Source organism: Notothenia coriiceps, unplaced genomic scaffold (genome assembly GCF_000735185.1).
Source record: "Notothenia coriiceps isolate Sejong01 unplaced genomic scaffold, NC01 NC01_scaffold00034548, whole genome shotgun sequence".
Lineage (NCBI taxonomy): Eukaryota > Metazoa > Chordata > Actinopteri > Perciformes > Nototheniidae > Notothenia > Notothenia coriiceps.
Genome location: NW_011367249.1, coordinates 9,329 through 30,070, shown reverse-complemented (window position 1 = coordinate 30,070; position 20,742 = coordinate 9,329). Strand labels below are relative to the sequence as shown.

General features: G+C 40.7%; 1 protein-coding gene across 1 annotated transcript in view; it reads left to right on the top strand.

Moving 5' to 3' along the window:
- Positions 1–5,727, top strand: part of LOC104962314 (phosphatidylinositol 4,5-bisphosphate 5-phosphatase A-like) — a 30,524-nt gene extending 24,797 nt beyond the window's left edge. The window contains exon 10 of the mRNA XM_010790746.1: positions 5,584–5,727. Within this exon, the coding sequence (XP_010789048.1) occupies positions 5,584–5,727 (144 nt within the window). The remainder of the gene's footprint in view (positions 1–5,583) is intronic.
- The last annotated feature ends 15,015 nt before the right edge of the window (positions 5,728–20,742 follow it).

The following is a 20,742-nucleotide window of genomic DNA, read 5'->3' as shown; positions in this document are numbered from 1 at the left end:
CTGCGAGCTTGGCAACAGCGTGGTCCTCAGCAAGGGCACACTTCCTCACATTCTTGTCAATGTTGTAGGTTGATGCATTTGCAAACCTGAGAACCTGCAGCAGGCTCATATGCAAAAGAAGCAAGTAAGGTTTGTGGGACTGTGGAATGGGCTGTGGGCAGATCGCGTGTGTACAGATGGAGGTACTTTGTTGTGTGTGGTAGTTAATTATCCCCGACTTAGCTCATCATATGCTTTTTTTGTTGAATTTTAACCGAATTCCTTGCTCCTCTGCCCTTGTGTCTCTTCCAAAGTGATTCTATGCATCCCATCATCTTAATCCGCTCCGTTGGGAGGCCATTGGCATATGCTGAAGGGTCTGGAACCGGAGAAGGTATTCTGTGAGGGTACATAGCCCTACCACAGATGTTTATATTTGTTTCTGAGAGACCATGTAAGGGTTCATTGTTTTGGAACTTTGACAGAGCAAACTTGTCCCAGTTAGTCTGGGGGGTGGCTTGGATGCTTGGATAACGAGGGGCTGGGTGGGACCATTCAACGCTGTTGGACGCTTTGACCATGGGTGAGGGTTAATTCCAGGCAAGACGTTCGGGAATCTGAAAAGATAACAATTTAACTTTATTAAACACTGTTGTCTTGTTTGTCATCGGTTTTTTAGGGGTTAGGTTAAACCAATGAATTAATGACATGATATGACATATATGTGCATATATATATTGACATTGACATAATGTTATGACATGTTCGTGACAGTCCGTGACTGGTGTTTTGTTACTGTTATGGACAAGGTAAAAATCGTTACCCCAAATTTGGGATATAACCAAGTTTGACATCTCTAAAAATACCTGTTTCAATCATTAAACTACTTCAGCTCAAACAGAAATGTTTCCAGCGTCTTCTACTTTAAGCTTAGGATAATTAATTTTGCACGCTGCTAGCTAGCTAGGCTAGCTAGTGAATTCCCTTGCTAGCTAGCAAGGAAAACTCCTTCCTGGCTACAGTCAAATTCAAATACATCGGCATTCAAAGGATTATTAATATTATATGTTTATAATATGTTTGTTACATAGGTCATCTTTTTACCTGTTAAATGTCCGGAAAGTGTCAGGAATGCATTTCTTGAATACTTCTCACCATGTTGCTAGCAAACAACCCCTCGATAGTAGGACTTGAAGCTTTAGAGGCAGGGGGTTTTCAACCAGTGGTCCGCGGGTGGTATTTGCAGGTAGTTCTGTGGAAATGGTTCTAGGGGTCAACTGCTGGATAAATCTGTGCTTGAGAATGCATAAACATAATCCACACCACCCATGAAATAATAATATAAACTAATATTCTGATACTACAAAGAAATCAACTTGAGGGAATTGTCTTGGGTACATAAAAATAATATTTTTGATATATTTAACCCTTGACTTAACATAAATGCATTTTCTTGAAATTATATTGGGTCTCAAATGGTGTCACCAACAGAATGGGCACCTTACATTTGTGGGAAAGACACCCTTAAGTGTTTTTCTACAGTGTTCGGTTCCAAGGTGAGTCAGTTTTGAAATTATATTGGTGGGCCATCCCCGATTGACTCTCCGGGCCTCAGAGGTCAAATTCTGACTTCCCCTCCACATCTAAAAATAAACCTCATGATATAAACTACTATGGTAAGAAGTTTCATGTTCTTTCAAAAAGTTGCACAATTTCCCTTGATTTGGGGGCTTAACCGCTGGTTTACTTATAAGGAGGCAAACCAGTGAGGAGATGCTACAACGGTCTGCTTGGGTTTTCAAGACAGTAACACGGGGCTACAGACTCCAATTCGCTGTCACCCCCTCGCTTCTCGGGCGTTCTGTTCACAAGCCCAAGGAAGGCAGCCATATTCTGGAGAGAGAGATTCTCTCCACTTTCAGAAAAGAAGGCTAATCTATTAATACCCGCCGACGGAGTTCAGAGCGGCTTTTATTCCAAGTATTTCCTCGTTCCCCCAAAACGGGAGGGAAACGCGAATTCGGCCCAATTTACTAGATTTGAGGGCTTGAACAAATATCTAAAATGATACAAATTTCAGAATGCTACCACTCACAACATCCTCTGGCTGCGTCTCGTGCGCACAAAACGACTGGTTTTACATCAGTCGACCTTGAAAGATGCGTATTTTCCTATCCCAGTATATTACCCACACAGGAAAATATCTGAGGTTCGCATTTCAGGGGATCTGTTACGAATAAGAGTACTTTCCCTTCGGTCGTCTCTCAGTCCAGAGTGTTGTACGGTGTACGGGGAAGGCCCGCGATACCCCGTTAAGGGACAACCAGGGGTATTCGGCCTGGCAAACCCTACCTAGACGAATAGGCTGCTTTCTCGCACCGTCGGAAACAGGAGGCTATTACGGCGACAAATTGTCTTGTAAAAGACCTGCTCAAACCTGGGTTTTCATAATAAACACAGGGAAAGAGCCGGCAAGCTTACCTGTCCTGGGTTACACCTGAAACTCGGTGGCCCTTTACAGCCCGCTTGTCGCGGAAAGAGTGAAGGCTTTCAAGAGCTTGCCTCGCTCATTTTCCCAGCTGCGGGCAAACATGTTCTTTTTTCAGATCCATGCCTGCGGTTACTTGGGGCTCATGGCGTCAGCATCCTGGGTCGTACGACTGGGACGGTTACACATGGAGGGAGCTTTCAAGCGCTGGTAGCCGCTCTAACTAAACCCCGCGCGTCCAATGGCGCGAGGAGATTGATCGGTTAATGTGGGGAAATGCATTGATGCACTGCGCCACTGGCTGCACCCGGGACTTTTCTGGTACGGGGCGTGCCCTATTGGTTGCTGTCCTTTCACGGGAAGGGGTGTTCCCACCACAGGACGCATGTTCTGGGACAGCTGGGGGAGTATTATGAAGGTCGTCCCGTGAGGGGTCCTCTGCGCAGAGACCTCCAGCGGGTCGCACATAATTACCTGGCGCTTTTTTAGCGGTGTTCCTCACCACTAAAACGCCATTTCTGCCTTTTCTCAGAGGACCCACCAGTCTCGTGGGCGGAAATACGGACCACAAATATCGTATATAAACCGACAAGGGGTTGCCGCTCTCCCTCCCAGTTACACAATGCTATTGGCCACGGCAAACTATCTTGTGGAGCTGCGGCCGTCCTCTCTTCTGAGAGCGACGCACATAGGGTGTGATGAACCTCGGGCGGCAAGACCTGCTGTCCAAGAGGTCACCACTATATGCAGGATGGACTCACTCCAATGGTTGTTGAGCCAGGGTGTGGGTGCGTTACGCCGAGGCCGCGGGTTAGATCTGTTCGCATCAAAAGAGAAAATGGCTCACTGTCAGCTTTTTCTTTTCAATGCGTGATCAAAACGACCATTAGGCGTGGACGCGCAACATTTGGCCTCCGGTCCCTCCTGGTAACGCGGTTATCCACCCCCTGGCGCTGGATACCCCCAACTCTGCCAGAGTGAGGAACGCACACACAAGATCCTGATAGCTCCGCACTGGCCTGCAATGTACTGGTGGCTGAAGATTATCAGCTGCTGTGGGTTCAGCCGTGGGCAGCTCCCCCATATTGGCAGAGACATACTATCTCAGGGGGGGGGACGATCTTTTCCAACCACACCCGGAGCGGCATGGCCCTATGGGCCTGGCCCGGGAGTGGTATAATCTGAATGCAGTGGGGTCTCTTCCCGCAGGAAAGGTGAAAACACTATTTCAGAGTGCGGGAGGCTTCCCTCCCTAGGTCTCTTTATGGACGTAAGTGGAGGGTGTTTGAGGAACTGGTGGCCTTCAAAAAGGGCCAACCTCCTTTTCAATGGCCCTGTGGGGGTGATTTTTCATTCTTACGGACTAATTGAAACACAGAGCCTTCTCCACGATTCAAGTCTTTACCTGGCTGCTATTGCTGCATGCCATGTGGGTTTTTGAGCGGTTTAAGACGGCCGGCCAAACATACCTCTGGTCTGCGTTTTATGAAGGGAGCTCGCGGCTCCTTCCCTGTTTCCAGGTCACTGGTGCCTATGGGCTTGACAGTGGTTTTTAGATGGGCTCACTTCGAAGCCCCATTTGAACCCCTGGAGGAGCTGAACATGGAAGCAACCTGGTCACTCAAGACAGTGCTGTTAACTGGCCCTGGCCATCCGCCAAAGGGCGAGGTCATGTGGACATTCATGCCTAACTGTACATCCTTTCATGCACTCAGTTCGCCCGAAGGTTAACGGAGAGTGTTGCTGGAAAAGCCAACCCTGGCCTTTATACCTAAGGTGGTGGTTTCACTGTTACCCCATTGACATGGAGCATTTCCTCCGCCGCTGTTGTCCCTCCCGGGGAACAGGGCGCCCGAATTGCTATGTCCAGTCCGTGCTTTCGCACTTATACTGGACAGATCAAAAAGAGTTTCGTCCCATAATGGACCCAACCTCTTTGTGTCCTTGGGGCTAAACCCCTCAGAAGGGGCAAGGGCCTGTTTACTAAGGGCAACGGCCTCTCTCAACTGGATTGTGGAGGCAATTGCTTTGGTTTTACACGAGTCAGGGGGTCTGCAGGGGCACCCTTCCGGGTTTTGCTGGCTCCATTCGGACTCGTGGTCAGGGCTACCCATCACTGGGGCTTTCTTCAAAGGGTGTTTCCATCCAAGACATTTGTGCAGCAGCGAGCTGGTCCTCGCCGCTCACTTTTGTCCGCTTTTACAGATTAGACGTCTCTGCTCCCAGTGTGGCCCATGCAGTGCTGGGCCCCCTGCTGAGTTAGAGCTCTAACTGTTAAATTCTGGTTGGGTTTGGTGATTTTCGAGATAAGCTCGTCTGGCAATACGGGAGCTACAATATCCCATAGTGAGACATCGAACGGAGTGTTACGAATGAGAACTATAGGTTACTTACGTAACCCCAGTTCTCAGAGTAACATGAAGTGAGATGTCTCACCAGACGGCCCTCCTTGCTATGGTGAAGCGAGAAGAGGTGCTTATTTTGAATGATGCATGCGGCGTAGCGCAAGCTACTTATAGGGGGTAGATTCCCTTACGCTGACGTCAAGATCACCAGCCAATCTGGATTGGCGTAATGAGATTGATGCTTCTGTTTGCTCCGCGATGAGGCGCATCCCATAGTGAGACATCTCACTTCATGTTACTCTGAGAACTGGGGTTACGTTAGTAACCTATAGTTTTCAATAATACAAAATTTGTATTTTTGCAGTTTAAAATAGCTGCTATCAATAAATCATTCAAAAAGGTAGTTTTCTTCAATATTGAATAAGAGTGAAATCTCATCTGGGGTGATCTGTTGCTGTATGCATACAAGTGTGTGACAGTGTCTGTTTGAATATTTATGTTAAGTCTGTGAATGTACCTCAATTATGGACGCAAACGCACATCTTCATTCCTTTTTGTTTGAATACTCTGTGAGCTTGTGTGTGTTTGTGTGTTTGTGGTGGTTTGCTTAAGTACTACTGCTCCTGAATAGAGGATGTCAGTGAACTGGCTAGCCTCTGGGGTTTAGTTTCCACTCTACACGCTGTGAACGCTGTTCTATTCTAGGAACTTGCCTAAAAACAGACAGGAACACAGTTGTGGCACTTTCTGACACTCCTACCTCTGGTGCAGCTGCTGTTTAGTTTCGGCTGGGGAGGGCAGGAGGGAGCTAAGAAGAGAAGGAAGAAGGACAGAAAGGATGATAAAGGAAGAAGCCGAGGGGAGACATTCGCCCTGGAGGCATTTTATTCAGCCAGCCAGCATGGATTTACATAACCAGCTGGCAAACTGGGCGGAGAACTAGACAGCCAATCAGTAATCCATCAATCCAAAAAAGGAAGCTAGCCCAGTAAACAAGTATCGAGCCTGCTAGAGCGCAACGAGCTGAGCTGTGGTGAGGCGACAGGCTCGGGACGTTGACTGTGGCAGGTGTGTGCCTGACTTTCATACGGCCCCCTGACCAGGGAATGCTAATAGAAAGTGGCAAGACAGGAGGTGTGAAAGAGGTGAAAGAGTGGTTGAAGGGAACATGCCTCATCTTTATGAGGCAAAAAAAGAAAAGAGACGAGTGGAGAGCAATATATGGTGTGAATCACCCAGCACTGTGCCTCTGTTAGAGAGTTGTGTGTATGTGTATCATAAGCAGTCAATGCTGGAGAACTATTTCCAAGATATAATTAGGCAACTCAACAATGATATCTGTGAGCTAAAGTGTTTTTGCTTAAGTTTTCTGTCAGTAAAGTTTGAGTAACTCTAGGTGGCGCTCTTTGACCGTTAGCAATGGTTGGCATAAAGGCTTTGGCTAAACAACAATCTCTTGTGCTGTTTATTTCATTTATGCGCTGTTAAAGCTGCATGGAAGATAACAAAAACATCACTTCTTCCTCCTACTTAAACACTGCATGCTTAGAGGTCCAAGGCTTTTATTTACTAGCTGTACTAAGCGTTGAATCCCTGTTGTGTTATTGCTCTTGGCAACAGACACTGGCAAAGCAGATGTTTATTTAAATCAAAAAGGGTTCAAATGAAAAGGATCATTACTTAAACTAGGGCTTCTTTATTCTCTGTCATCTTTTCCCAGAAGCCTCTCCCTCCAAAGTGACTGAAGTCACTCACTGGAGAGAAATGACAAAACTACTGAGAGGAAAAACTAATTATTCATGAGTAAATGACCAGGGTGCAAAACAAAACTTGACTGAATGTTATTTCAGACAAGGCAATAATGGGTGGCAAAGCAGTGCTTATAGATGTCTACTAAATTAATTCAGTAATAGTTTTTCAATGGCCACTAGTTGGGAGTAGTACTACCATACAATTGACATATCAACACCTTTTAAATTGATGTGGCAAACTTGCTAGCAAAAGGTTGTGCAGTTACACATCTAAAATTACAGAACACCATTGTTTTTTTTAAAGTCATGGTTCTTCCCACCAGGTGAATTTAAGTCCAACATCCCTCTCTTTTGTATCTGCTTTGGGTGTACCAAAAAAAGAAACAGCTGCTAAATGTTTGACTATGTTCTCCTGGTTGTGTTGCTAACTGTGTTTGTTGCTGAGCAGGCATTGTACCATGTTTTTGCTGAAAACAGCAGCTACTGATGCTGAGAAGAACTCTATGAGAGCATTGAGTTTGAACCAGAGAAGCAAAGATGTGACAGTACTGCAAAACATTGAGTATAAATTGATGATAAAGCCGCGTAAAGCCAAAAAAGCTGCAGATTCTGTTGATGATTCACTGTCGGTTCATTACTATCAAATTATTCACACTGTCGCATTGTTTTAACATGATAAACATGATTAATTATAGCTGCTCTGTGAATTAGCTACGCATACTGTCTTTGAAGCATTAAATTCACCATCAATGAGTCACTAAAAAAGACAAGGTGCCAGATTTATTTTTGGGTGTATGAGTGTATGAGTGTGTGTGTGTGTGTGTGTGTGTGTGTGTGTGTGTGTGTGTGTGTGTGTGTGTGTGTGTGTGTGTGTGTGTGTGTGTGTGTGTGTGTGTGTGTGCGCGACACTCTAAATTCAATGACGTGAGACCACTTAAGGGCTTGTTTTGTCTCTGCAACGATCGCCAGCAGCTGATCTGCTCTGAGTGCATCCACAGTGACGCTCTCTCTGTCGCTCATCTCCACTCTCACTACGGCCACACATTACACTGCTCCATCCCAACCACGTGATATGTAAACATGTGGATTACACTGAGAGACCATCTTGGCCATTTTCACATGCTGCTTGCGGGTGGCATTTTGAAAAGTTGTCATCCGCTATGCTGGGCTGAGGTGTAAAGGGGGAGAGGTGGTTCAGTCCCTATCATCACATCATGCCGCTGTAGCAAAATATACCGTTATTTAATTGCATCACCATAGTTACATTCCACAGGGGTTTATCTCTGTATTAGTCCAGTTTCATATTTGTGATAACAGTTTTCACATAATTTCGGACTAATTTGACTTACTCATTATATCACATTTACTTTCTGTATTGTTCAGTTTTCGTATACATTGTCAACATACAGTATAGGAATAAAACAATATAATATGAACTACGAGTTTAACACTACAATTTGTCAACAAAGCACATTTATTGTGGACCCACTCAATTTCCTGGAACCCACTAGAACAACCACCTGTGGGACTCATTATAACGTCACTGCCTGCTTCTGTTCATAAGAAAATGGAAAAGCTAGAAGTTGAGGCAGGGAATTATAATTGATTATTTAATTGTCATTGCAAATGGTGAACACTGGAAGGCTGCAGAAATATGCCAATCATTAAGTTCATGAATAGAGACCCAAATTCCCAAAAGTTTGATTCATTTGCATATTATGCCATCAGACTTTAAACACATACAGTCCTGCCTCGGTTTGCCTTTCTCTTCCCTCACACAGACATAAACACATTGAAACTGACACAATATGCAACAAATTTGGATTTTCCCAGATATAAGGTGCCTGTGTGACTGATGTGAAACCCCGCAATCATACGCACGCAAATCCAGAAGTTCTCAGTGATTGTGGCAGGTACACGAGACTGCTGATACAGCTCTGCGGCTAATAGATTAGTCCAGAGCTAATGAGGTAGAAATTATGTGTGAAGTTTTTTATCTCCGTTCATTGTGTGAGCTCTACATCCAGACAATGACACATCTGAGGCAGGCACGTAGACTGGTGAAATTGTAATATAACTTTAAGACATATGGGGAATGCTATTAGTTTCAGAAATTGGTCTAAAGTTATTAAGGGTTTGGCAGTGAGCTTGGACAGGTCACCTTCCAAGAACTCATGTTTTATCCATTTCTGTCTCCTTGAGCATCATGAGTAATGACTTTCAAAATAAGTGTTTACAAATGTATTATGCAGATTTAGATTTCAGTTGCAGACCATTTTGTTTTTTTCCGTGTCCTTTCTCTGTTATGATTAATTGCAGAGAACTGAGATATATATCCTCCCGAGTTATTTATTTCAATAAACCTATCCAAGGTGATTTATTTCTTGAACTTGGCCTGCTTTTTCAAATTGCATTTAAATGAGCTAGCCTAACTTTTCATTTATGTGTTTAGTGTGCTAGTACATCTGTAGGCTGGGGTCAACACTTTTGGTCTACATACTGTATCAAACATTGTGTTATTCTGCTCCAAAGAAAACACCCAACTTAATTTCTGTGTGATGCAACAGATGTTTTAAAAAAATCAAAGACGTGCATAATCTTTATTATGCTAATTGTATATGTGATCTCAACATCTTGACTGATAAGATAGATCAAGACTGCTCTGGTTTTCAACAGCTGCCGCACTCAAATGTGTTTCTAAATGATTGATTCCCATCTTGTTATGGGTTTTTATGGTTTTGGGCAAAATAAAGAAAAGTGTGAAGATGGCAAGCAAAGACAGTACAGTATGTGGGATGTTAGCGCCATGGACCACTGAATGTTTTAGTTTACTTGATACATCATTGAAAGTTATTTTGTATGGCAACATAAAACACTGAAGTCCCACAGCCAAGCTGGAGTTTGCCCTGCTGTTGTAACTCACCATCTGGACACTATTCATGGGAAGCACAATTTTGCTAACAAGTCATATCCAGTAATTTTATGTCAGGGTTCTGTTGATGTCAGTAATTTACACCTCTAGAAGGTCAACAAAATGTTAATGCAGCTTAAAGTGGGAATTTAATGAACATAATACTGCTTTAAAAACAAAAGTGATGCATATTTAATATATTAAAGTGCATTTTTATTTTTGGTACCTACACTTACATTATGTCTCTCTACTTACAGTGGGGCAAAAAAGTATTTAGTCAGCCACCAATTGTGCAAGTTCTCCAACTTAAAAAGATGAGAGGCCTGTCATTTTCATCCTAGGTAGGCCTATACCTCAACCATGAGAGACAAAATGAGAAAAAAAAAAAATCCAGAAAATCACATTGTCTGATTTTTAAAGAATTTATTTGCAAATTATGGTGGAAAATAAGTATTTGGTCACCTACAAACAAACAAGATTTCTTGCTCTCACAGACCTGTAACTTCTTCTTTAAGAGCCTCCTCTGTCCTCCACTTGTTAACTGTATTAATGGCACCTGTTTGAACTCGTTATCAGTATAAAAGACACCTGTCCACAACCTCAAACAGTCACACTCCAAACTCCACTATGGCCAAGACCAAAGAGCTGTCAAAGGACACCATAAACAAAATTGTAGACCTGCACCAGGCTGGGAAGACTGAATCTACAATAGGTAAGCAGCTTGGTGTGAAGAAATCAACTGTGGGAGCAATTATTAGAAAATGGAAGACATACAAGACCACTGATAATCTCCCTCGATCTGGGGCTCCACGCAAGATCTCACCCCGTGGGGTCAAAATGATCACAAGAACGGTGAGCAAAAATCCCAGAACCACACGGGGGGACCTAGTCAATGACCTGCAGAGAGCTGGGACCAAAGTAACAAAGGCTACCATCAGTAACACACTACGCCGCCAGGGACTCAAATCCTGCAGTGCCAGACGTGTCCCCCTGCTTAAGCCAGTACATGTCCAGGCCCGTCTGAAGTTTGCTNTGCCATTAATACAGTTAACAAGTGGAGGACAGAGGAGGCTCTTAAAGAAGAAGTTACAGGTCTGTGAGAGCCAGACATCTTTTTTGTTTGTAGGTGACCAAATACTTATTTTCCACCATAATTTCATCAGACAATGCGATTTTCTGGATTTTTTTTTTCTCATTTTGTCTCTCATAGTTGAGTTATACCTAGGATGAAAATTACAGGCCTCTCCATCTTTATAAGTGGGAGAACTTGCACAACTGGTGGATGACTAAATACTTTTTTGCCCCACTGTATATTCAGTCGACTTATCAGTGGTTATATTTAGTGACTGTCTATCTCAGATTTTCAGTTTTCTATTATCTGATACCTAAAGACTTGTTTTTACCAGGTGATGCTCCTTTCACTAGTGAGGCTGTCCTCACTAGCAATTAGCTATAATTGCCCTCGCTCTTCAGATGAAATATATCAATGCTTGGTGCTTTGATATCCTATTCTAGCTACAAATGTGAAGGGTCCTCTTCCCAGTCTGCTGTGGGGATATACTGTAAGAGGCATTCAAAAGGATTTGATGAGATGCATTTTGTTTCATGAAGTCAAATTTAGATGAGTGTCCTGTTTAGAAGACTACCATGCTAACACATAGCCTCTCCTATGTTGCATACACCTGTGCTTTAAGTCAGACCCTGTAGATCTTGTTACCAATAGAAGTGTCAACACAAGCTGATCTTTAAAATTAAAAGAAAATGTCACTTATTTTTATTTTTATACAATATCTCCACCACTCCCAAAATGAAGTAGATCCAAATATTGGTCAATTGAGTGATAGTTGATAAAAAGAACATAACATGGCAAATAATTTGATAATCGATTAATCAGTTCAGTTGGAGCAAAAACATGAAGCATTTCCTGGTTCAAGCTTTTAAATGTGACAATTTTCTACTTTTATTTTTTCACATATGACAATATTTGGAATGTTACTATACTGTAGTTGGGACAAAACACTAATTTTCAAAACATCACCTGAAGATATTGTGAATTATATTTGTTCATGAGCTTTCAAAATTAAGTAAAAAAAATGATTAACAAAAACATGAAGTAAAGAAAAGGCAAATAATAAAACAAAATTAGTTGCTGGCTTGGTAGTAACTTTCCAGAGGGAACGTTTGAATTCTTCCATTTCACAAGAATATTCGATCAAAGAACGTAAGAAAGAAAATAATGACACATTTCAGTCTCCAAGACTGGGTTTCAAATGTTTGCCTGGATTCACAAGATACCCAGAGAATTGGAAAAAGAGAGGTATTTAATTAAATGGCCACTTGGCTCCAGCGCGTATTATATTAATATGTTTTCATCCCTGCACAGTGAGTAAAGTCTATCTCCCTGTATTAAACAGCTCCGGCGGAGGTCAGAAGCAATTTGAAAGGAGGGAATTGCGCTTGGATTCTTCAATTTACTGAAGAGAAAAATGTTATTAAAAAGTAGCATTTGTTTTTCCTCAGACCATCCTCCTAGCTCACAGTTAATCAAACATCCTTTCTCTGGAACAGAACACATAAAGAAAATTTGTTTGTGAGCATTACTATCATACAATGGTCTGTTCAAAGAGAACGCCATCACAAAATGTTTTCCAATCCATGAACTGGATAGCCTCTGGAAATGATTCTGTTTACACATCCCGGCTTTATTTGAGGAATAATACAGACACAAAGCATTCCCTTTCCATAGATCTGCAGCTTTCCCATTGCCTTTTATTGATCCTATCACACTTTAAACGACAGTAAATGAAAATCGATGCCATCTTTACACCTACACATTTTGTGAAGAGGTATATTGTTTCCGCTGGATATAGCTGAACTTTACAGTAAGCCAGTGCTGAATGATGACCCCTTTACAGCCTCTTCATGGTCTCTGCCCCCACAGTGCTGATCAGGCCAGCAACACCACCCCCTAATCACAACCTTAACAAGTTACTGTATATACATTTCGGAAGTATAGAAGTAAGACCATCAGAATTGAGGTGAATCTTTACACTGTTCAAGGTGCCTGGGTCTTTGCTCAAGTTGTTTTTATCACCTAATAAAGACTTGCATTTGTCTCCTCTAGCAGAGCTGATAATGGAGCTTCTTGTAACTAAAAGGAAGACATAGCACAATGAAGTCCCCCGATGAGTAATTATCTCTCAGGATAACAGCTCAGAAAAAACAGAGGCGTACATGAAAACAAATTGTTAGAAGGTTTGTATAAACCCTTTTCACCATTTGCTTTCTTTATTCACACCTGTTAAAAACACCAGAAAGGTAAAGTGACACTTTATTTATAATTGTTTCAACATTGTACTTTTTGGCGAGAAAATGCAGTTGTATAAATGAGATGTTCTCACCACATTTTAAATACAAATACACTATAAAGATGACAAAAACAATTGTTCAATTCCATAGGATAACATATCACATTTGACATTTAAAAAGAGACTTTGGGATGGTTGAATTTCTTTCCTCCTAATGGTTCCAGGAGTCATGAAAAAAGTGTATTGGCTGAGAGGCCCAATTAGGAAAATTGTGTCCATAATTTTAACAATATTCCTAAAGTCTGGCCTGCAAACACAATCTATATATCTCCCACCACTTACAGCTGCAGAAGTGGAAGAAGTAAATATATCACCTATAGGGTTTCTGTCAGAAAAGCTGTTGAGCTCTGTGCCCCTCTGTTTATAGGGGGAAATATATTTAAAAAAAGATGCTTAGGCCAGACAGGCTTTCAAACTCTGGCAGAAACCATGACTTTACTAAACTTAAGTAAAAGTAGAAAAGTTCCAACTGCACTTTTATGTCTGAAATACGTCTTCATCAATGTACCGGTTAGAAGGTCAGATAAATCCTTTTGGTTTGACCTCTTTGAGAAAGAGGGTATGCATATCTTATAATTAACTGTAAAACATACTTTTATTTCTTAAATATTTATTTTGTGTCAAAGGCTGTTTTTCTTTTATAGAAAAAAATATTTTGAATCCACTTAGATACTCAATTCTAATGTTCTTTAGAAATACACACTTTTTAAAAAAAATGTTAACCTTTTCAAATGAATTCAAATATCTCACCTCTATGATTTAAAAAGTAAAGTCATGTTATTTTGTTTCCTGGTTATAAAAGCAGTGAAAGTAAAGCCGGACAGTTAACCACAAGATCAGTAAGGAGGTGCTTTGACAAGATATTGGAAGCTCTAACATTAAATAAGGCATCCAGGGTTATTGTTCACCATCCATTAAGTCAAACCCTCTACTGTCAAGGGATAACGTCCTGACCTGAGCCCTATAAGTGTTATTGCAGAATATTTTCACCAAACGAGCTCAAAAGTCCAGTAAATATGTGACCAAGCTTCACAAAATATGCATTATGCATGAGGTGATAAACTAGTTTAAATTCACTCGGTGTACGCTCACACAACAATAATATTTGTTTCCCCAGAAAGCAGTAAAGGTTCCCAACTTGCCAACACCCATAACTAATTTACATAATATATTCAAGTTTGAGACTTTTTTCCACAAGTCAAAGCTAAAGTGCTCTACAGCCTTGGCAGAAATCCTTTAAAGTATGTGGGAGATGTTTGAAGCAGTCACAGCACAGCTGCTCTTTCAAAGACAAGTCCTCAGTTTCCCCAAGTTTCCAGTGCAAAGTAAGTGTTGTCCATACAAAACAATGCAGAGATAGTAGGTACTTCTCTTACAATGGGGTTGTATCAGGGCCAGGTCGCTGAAACACTTTACCACGATTTCAACAAGATGTACTGCAAGTTGGAGATATTCAATAAGTAAAACAGAAGAATGGAGGACATCACATGAGGAATAAGAAGTGCTCCATCATCAGCACTGTGGCCCAAAAGCTGAGCCTAAGAAAAGAACATTATCCGTTCCAGATGATCAATGTTTTAAAGTGTGTTCTTCAGAAGAAATCATCCATCTCTAAGGTTTAAAAAGCCAGTAAATATGCTCTATTAAATGTGCTTCAGAACAACAGACTCCCTGCTGGTGGATCACATGAAAGCATTAAAAGGGATTTATTATCTTTTTTTCTTAAGCCGTGTGCAGCATCATTGTTTCTGAAGTGTTTCCAATTATTCCTTGTGCCATACAACGAAAAACAGTTAGAGAAGCTCTTCGTCAGTAGAGTTTCTTGATTGCTTTTTAAAATTGAGGCGGCTTATAATGATGGGTGTGTGTTTGAGGGCAAGACAGATGCAAAATGATGTTTGAGATTCAATGACACAAAAACAGTGTGTATGAAAATAAATGTGTAACTTGAATTTTACGAGCCGCCGAATAAACAATAAATTAATAAAGAACAACAGTGTTTACAGCCAACCTGCATTAACCATCTTTTATGCTGTGAGTGAAATTATCTAGCAGTCTACTTTCAAACAGCTCGTTCGGTTGATAAAGAATCTCCACAAAACACGACTATGTAGAGTCACTTAACAACACATTACCATTAATACATATTTTATTTTTCATGATTACAAAAAAAGAATTGAGGGGGGCTTGGTCAGAAGATCAGCATGTATGTGTGCACTTAATCTTCTAATGCAGCCTATGTGGGAGGCAAGGTCTGCCACGGATCAAATAAAGTGAAGAAAGTGGCGGGTGTTTTTGCCCATCAGCTTTAAGTTTAATTACTTAATGTGCTGATGGTAAAGGCCAATCCGAGCGAATGCATTGCTAACTAACACTTTGCTACCATCGAAAACAAAGGAAATATTTAAAGAATAGTTTTCTGAAATTCAGCAATTTGATTTATTGCCAACTATAAAGAGCAATACTACTCTCATGTCTGTGTGAATATGCCAGCAAATGGTTAGGGTGTCAGTCAGCTTGGCCCAAACACAACAACATCTGTAAGTGTAGTTATCTTGTTGAATCGAGGAGTGTAACGTGCTGGAGTAACTCTTAGTTTGTAGCTGTCAACCAGAGAAACCAGCAAGCAGTCTGTTTTGGTGTGATGCTAAAATGCCAGTGATTGATTGGGTGTGAACTCACCCAAATAGATGTTGTGCTATTAAAGCCTGACTTTGGTTCACTGTTCTTGAAAACTAAATGGACATTATCTACACACCATTGCTCCCATAGCTTTGGTCTCGTATCAATCAGCGACAAAAGTACTTGCAGAAACCCATCAGTATGTGACAGGTTAGGACTAAGTGCAGAGTCAGCTTCAATTTGAGATGTTCCTTTCCGTTGGGTATTTTTCACTTACTCTTGAAAATCCATTGGGTTTTACAAAAACACCTTTGTAATAGCGCTGCTCGGTGTTTACAAGGGAGGTAGATGGTTCTCTTTCAGCGACAGGTCCCGGATGATCCCACATGTATTTACTATCCTCACTATGCTGCAGGCACGTATGAGTTAAACAAAATTGGAAATCGTGCCGCTGGTATCTGCTGTTGCCATTCCTTTAATCACCATCTTAATTGTGCAGTCAACCCGCATATATTAATGTCATCAACATAGCATGACCTTAATGTTCATATATTCTCTCAACAAGGAGTTAATTAATTCTATTTTACAATACATGTAAACTATCTGTTCAAACGCTCTCTTACAATGTGCTCTATTAGTGCAGGGGTTCCCAGGGGGTGGTGGGGGGGTGCTTGTGAATTAATTTCAGTTTTCCGCACAAACACTGCGCTAGTGGATTGTCAAAGGGGGAGCCTCGTTGTGGGGAAATTATACAGATGGCTAGTAGTCCGCCCCTGAAAATGTCTATGCAAACGTTACTATTAATAATAATTTTTAAAAAAAAATTCCATTTTTATTTTGTAATCATCTCGCGACCCCCACTTTAGGAACCCCTGTATTAGTGTACAGCAGTTTATATATAGCTGCTGTCAGCCCTCCCTTGTGCCACACATTCTTCTTCAACAAATACCGTAATTTTCGGACTATAAGCCGCGCCTTTTTCCCTATTTTTCGACGCTGCGGTTTATATAACGGTGCGGCTAATCTATGGATTTTTACAGCTAACGGCCAACACCTTTAACTCTATGGGCTCTATGGCCGGTCCGCAGACCCCCACCTTTAAGCGGCGGGTTCCAGCAGGAAAAGCTGGAGGCCGGAAAAGAGTGAGACAGATAGCCCGCAAAAGTAAAAGTGGAACCGAGAGTGGTATGCCGCTGCTGCGGCTTATATTCAGGTGCGCCTTATAGTCCGAAAATTACGGTAATCTACATTTTAATACGAGAATAAAATGCAGTATTGTAGCTCCGGTTGCACTGAAGAACATGCATGAGAAGAGTAATAATAGATAACTCCATATTTTTTAAAGCCTTTACATACTAGTGAAAGGTATAAATATGACCAGGAAGTACACATATAAAATAGATCAGCTCGTTTTGTCACTCACAGCCAGTCAGGACACATTGTCGTGTTTGAACCTATGGGTCTTTTCAGAAGGAGTTTTTAAACATTAATTTTGGCCAGTTTTGATACCCCTACTGTAGTAAACATACAGTAAAAGCCATAAACGACAAAACCTGTTTCCTGCATCTTATCAACAAGTATAATGGATTAATCTTGGTGTCTGTACTAAAAATAGCAGCAGTTGATGAAAATGCTTTACATGAATGAAGTATTTTAAACAGGAAAGTATTCATGCAATCTCGATGTGCCCCCCCTGAATTGACAGATGTTCCTCGATAGCACTGGCAGTTTAATGGAGGGAGGAGCAGGCTGGTGAGAACCATCCCAAATGAACACTTAGACCTGCAGTGTTCGCCTTTTATTACTGCCATATCAGCAACTTGTGTCAAAAAATAACTATCAAAATGATGACGGTCCTGTATAGGAAATATACTTGCATTTAGAATACTTTAGAAGATTTCATTAGTATTGTGTCCAGTCACAAAATCAAGGAATAGAAACTAACCCTATCCTTCCGAAGACAATTTTAAAGTATTTTAAATCCAGCATTGTTTATGTACATGTTTGAATGCTTGAAGTCTTACTCTGTCTTTTTTGGCACATTTCTGCATATCTCTGCATGGTACACTACTTGTAGACTAAATCTAAATAAAGTGAAACCATCATCAGAAACGTATTTCGCTTCAGACATGCATGTGTGTTATTGTTTCTGGTTGTAAAAGCATTTTTTTTCACTGACTTAATAAGAATATTACTTTTTTAGGTTTTGCCTTGTACTTTTTCCTAATTGGGAACCATGCTAAAACCGGATTCACAAACGAGTGCAATAAGGGGGGCATATCTGCGGTTGGAAGAGCCTTTTTTTCTGACAAGAGACACAAAGAAGGGAAGCATGTAATAGCAGAGATGCTCACATATCACATGTACAGACTAGATAGGATTTTTATTTTTAAATGTAGTGTATGTGAAATAATACCATCTTGAATAGTAACGGTTTCCACCATGAAAGGGCTTCAATTCTATTGAGTTTTGCAGAATAGGTATTAAGAGATAAAGAGAAAGAATACGAGTCTAACACTAAAGGAAGCATCTTTTTGTCAGGCTGTATTATTTCATTGCCTATCCCCATCCTTTCACCTAAACAAAAAATGAAATGGATGGTGAAATATTGTATTTTGTGAATGCAACAACATTTCTACTCATCATAAAATTCTAAGGCATTGCCTCTTAATGTGCTCCCTGGTTTCACTAGATCAACACTGTCTTTACAGGCAGTGTACATTTGTTTTTCCAAAACCATGACCTTTCACGTAGGAAGCTGAAATTCGTTTCCAGTAAATCTGCCAAAAAAGCTAGCACTTGCAAAACAGAAAGAAAAAGGCTTTGAGTCAGGCCAAATATAATGAAGCCGTAACAATGAATAATATTCCATTTTGGCTCACAACCACTTTTCGCTCAGCAAATTCAGAGTGGGAACACTTTAACAAGGTTCTGCTGAGTTTTATAAACAGAGATTCATGGTGTTAGTCACTTTTTTGGAAGAAGTTTTTACAAGCACAAAGTCGAAGACCATTGAGGAAGGATCTGCTCTCTTTCACGATGTGTCTCATTAAATTAAGGCTGTATCTTTGGAAAATGACACATAAAGGTCAATCTGTGCAATATTATTCAGCAAATTACAAATTAATAAGGACATTATTAAACCTGAGCTGTAAAAGTAGGCAAAGTCAGACCCATATTAAAGTACACAGAGTCACCAGCTTTTTATTACTGTCTTATTTTCTACCATTTTAAAGACTATTCTTGGCTATACCTGAAAGACTACACCTGGATCTTTTATCAATTTAAAGAGTACTAATAATAACCCAAATTGCATTACCAAAAACTGCTATAGATGCCTTTTTACTAAATCACGATTGCACATTCAAACTCACAGGCCTACTTTAAATTCAGGCAGTCACTCCATGGAATCCGCAGAATAAGCATTATTTTCCATCGCATTATTTGGGATTCGTTATACCCAAAACGGACTAAATGAATCCCATAGATATTTTCTTCACACGTAGCTTAAGCCTTTTACTATTTCTGTCAGTTTAGTATCCTTCAGGAATTTTCATTGTATTAAAACGCCCTCCGCAAACACACCAGAGAGTCAACCACCATACCATCCTTCAAACAAGCCCACATACAACCCTTCAGACTTTATTTCCTATGAAACTCCTACGTCATAACTCCACCAATCTTACGGCTATACTGTGTCTTTGTAATTTCTCTAAATGTATTTAATTGAATCTTGTTTGTTCACTCCTGTTGGCCTATGCAAGTTTGTTTTATCTTTGTAAAGTGTCGTTAATTATTTAGAAAGGTGGGGTATAAGTTTGAGAAACCGGCTCGAGATACACTTTGTGTTATATTCCATAGAATGCTCTTAACATCCCGATAGCAATGAATATCTTAAGTGCTTTGACAAAAAATCCATAAAAAATGTCATCTGTGGAAGCCGTAGTACTGTAAAGAGCACGATCAATAATTTTAGCCGGCCCGGCTAAAATAACTGGATGGCCTACCTGCCTGTCAGCCTTTCATCTGTGCACAAACTTATCTCGTGCCCTCATTGGTCATGTGCACGTTTGTGTGTGTATAATGCAAAATGCACTTTTGTACGTCTTTTATACATGAATATGTGTCCCCGGTGTTCCAGGGAACTCACCAAGTGTCAGAAAACACAACCCTCTCTATTTTTCTCCATACCCAAATCTCTTAAAAAGGGGCTGCAACGGATCTGATACAGACTGATACAGATTTGAACACTTCTGTGACGTCACAGAAGTGGCGCTACGGCTATTGGGCCAACTCCACCAATCAGGAGGAGACAGCAACGGACATTGCCGTTCGAAAGCGCTGGAGACGCTGTAGTACATATGCCAGGCCTGTAGATGGTGCTGTTCTCACAGAATCAGCCCATGCAAAGACAGTGTTAAATTCAGCGAAATGAGGAATGGCTAAAATGCATGATCTGTTTGGTATTTTGAAAAATAAAAAGTATAAATAGGCCTTATATAGGTATGGTCCTACACTATATTATTCAAATATAGCATGATAGGGCCACTTTAAGTATTATCATTATTCCATTGTAACTTAGTTTGTTGTTTTCTGTATTTGATTTTCTGATTCAACAGTACATTTCTTAGTAATGCCATGCACATACTGTATCCCTTTTCCAATCTATGCTAATCATTTTAAAATGTGCTTTTCTTACTCCACTTGCTTGTGTTGCTCTAATATGTGGCTCTAACTCAAACAAAAACATCTGCAAAAATGGTATTACGACATTATTGTTTTTTTTTGTATTTCATCATACTGATTTCTGAAAACAAAAACATATTAAGCTAACGCAAATGAGTAAATAAAACAGATTATCACTGCAGCTTATATAGCGTGCCTTTGTCATGGAGAAGCAAAATGTTCAAAAACAAAGCCCAGAGAGAGAAGAGAGTAGCAGACGCAGTGGAGTGAAAAATATGATAGGACGGAGGGAAATGAGGACATTCGCAGGCCACGTTGTGTGTGCTGTTCTAAGGTTTTTAATCATGTCACAATTTCAAGTGTCTGCAAAAAAGAAAACAAATATTAGCTCTGCATTATTTTTCAGGTGAAAGCAGCACTTTCTAAGATGTTTTATGCAACACTACAGTGAAAAAGTGAAACCTTAAATCAAACCGTGTCACTAGCAATAAGCAGGCCTTTTACAATCTTAAGAGATATTACAAATCTAATTGTGTAAAATATTGTGAATTTCTTTTAGCTGTAGCTTTTACATTCAAAGCATGAACTGTAA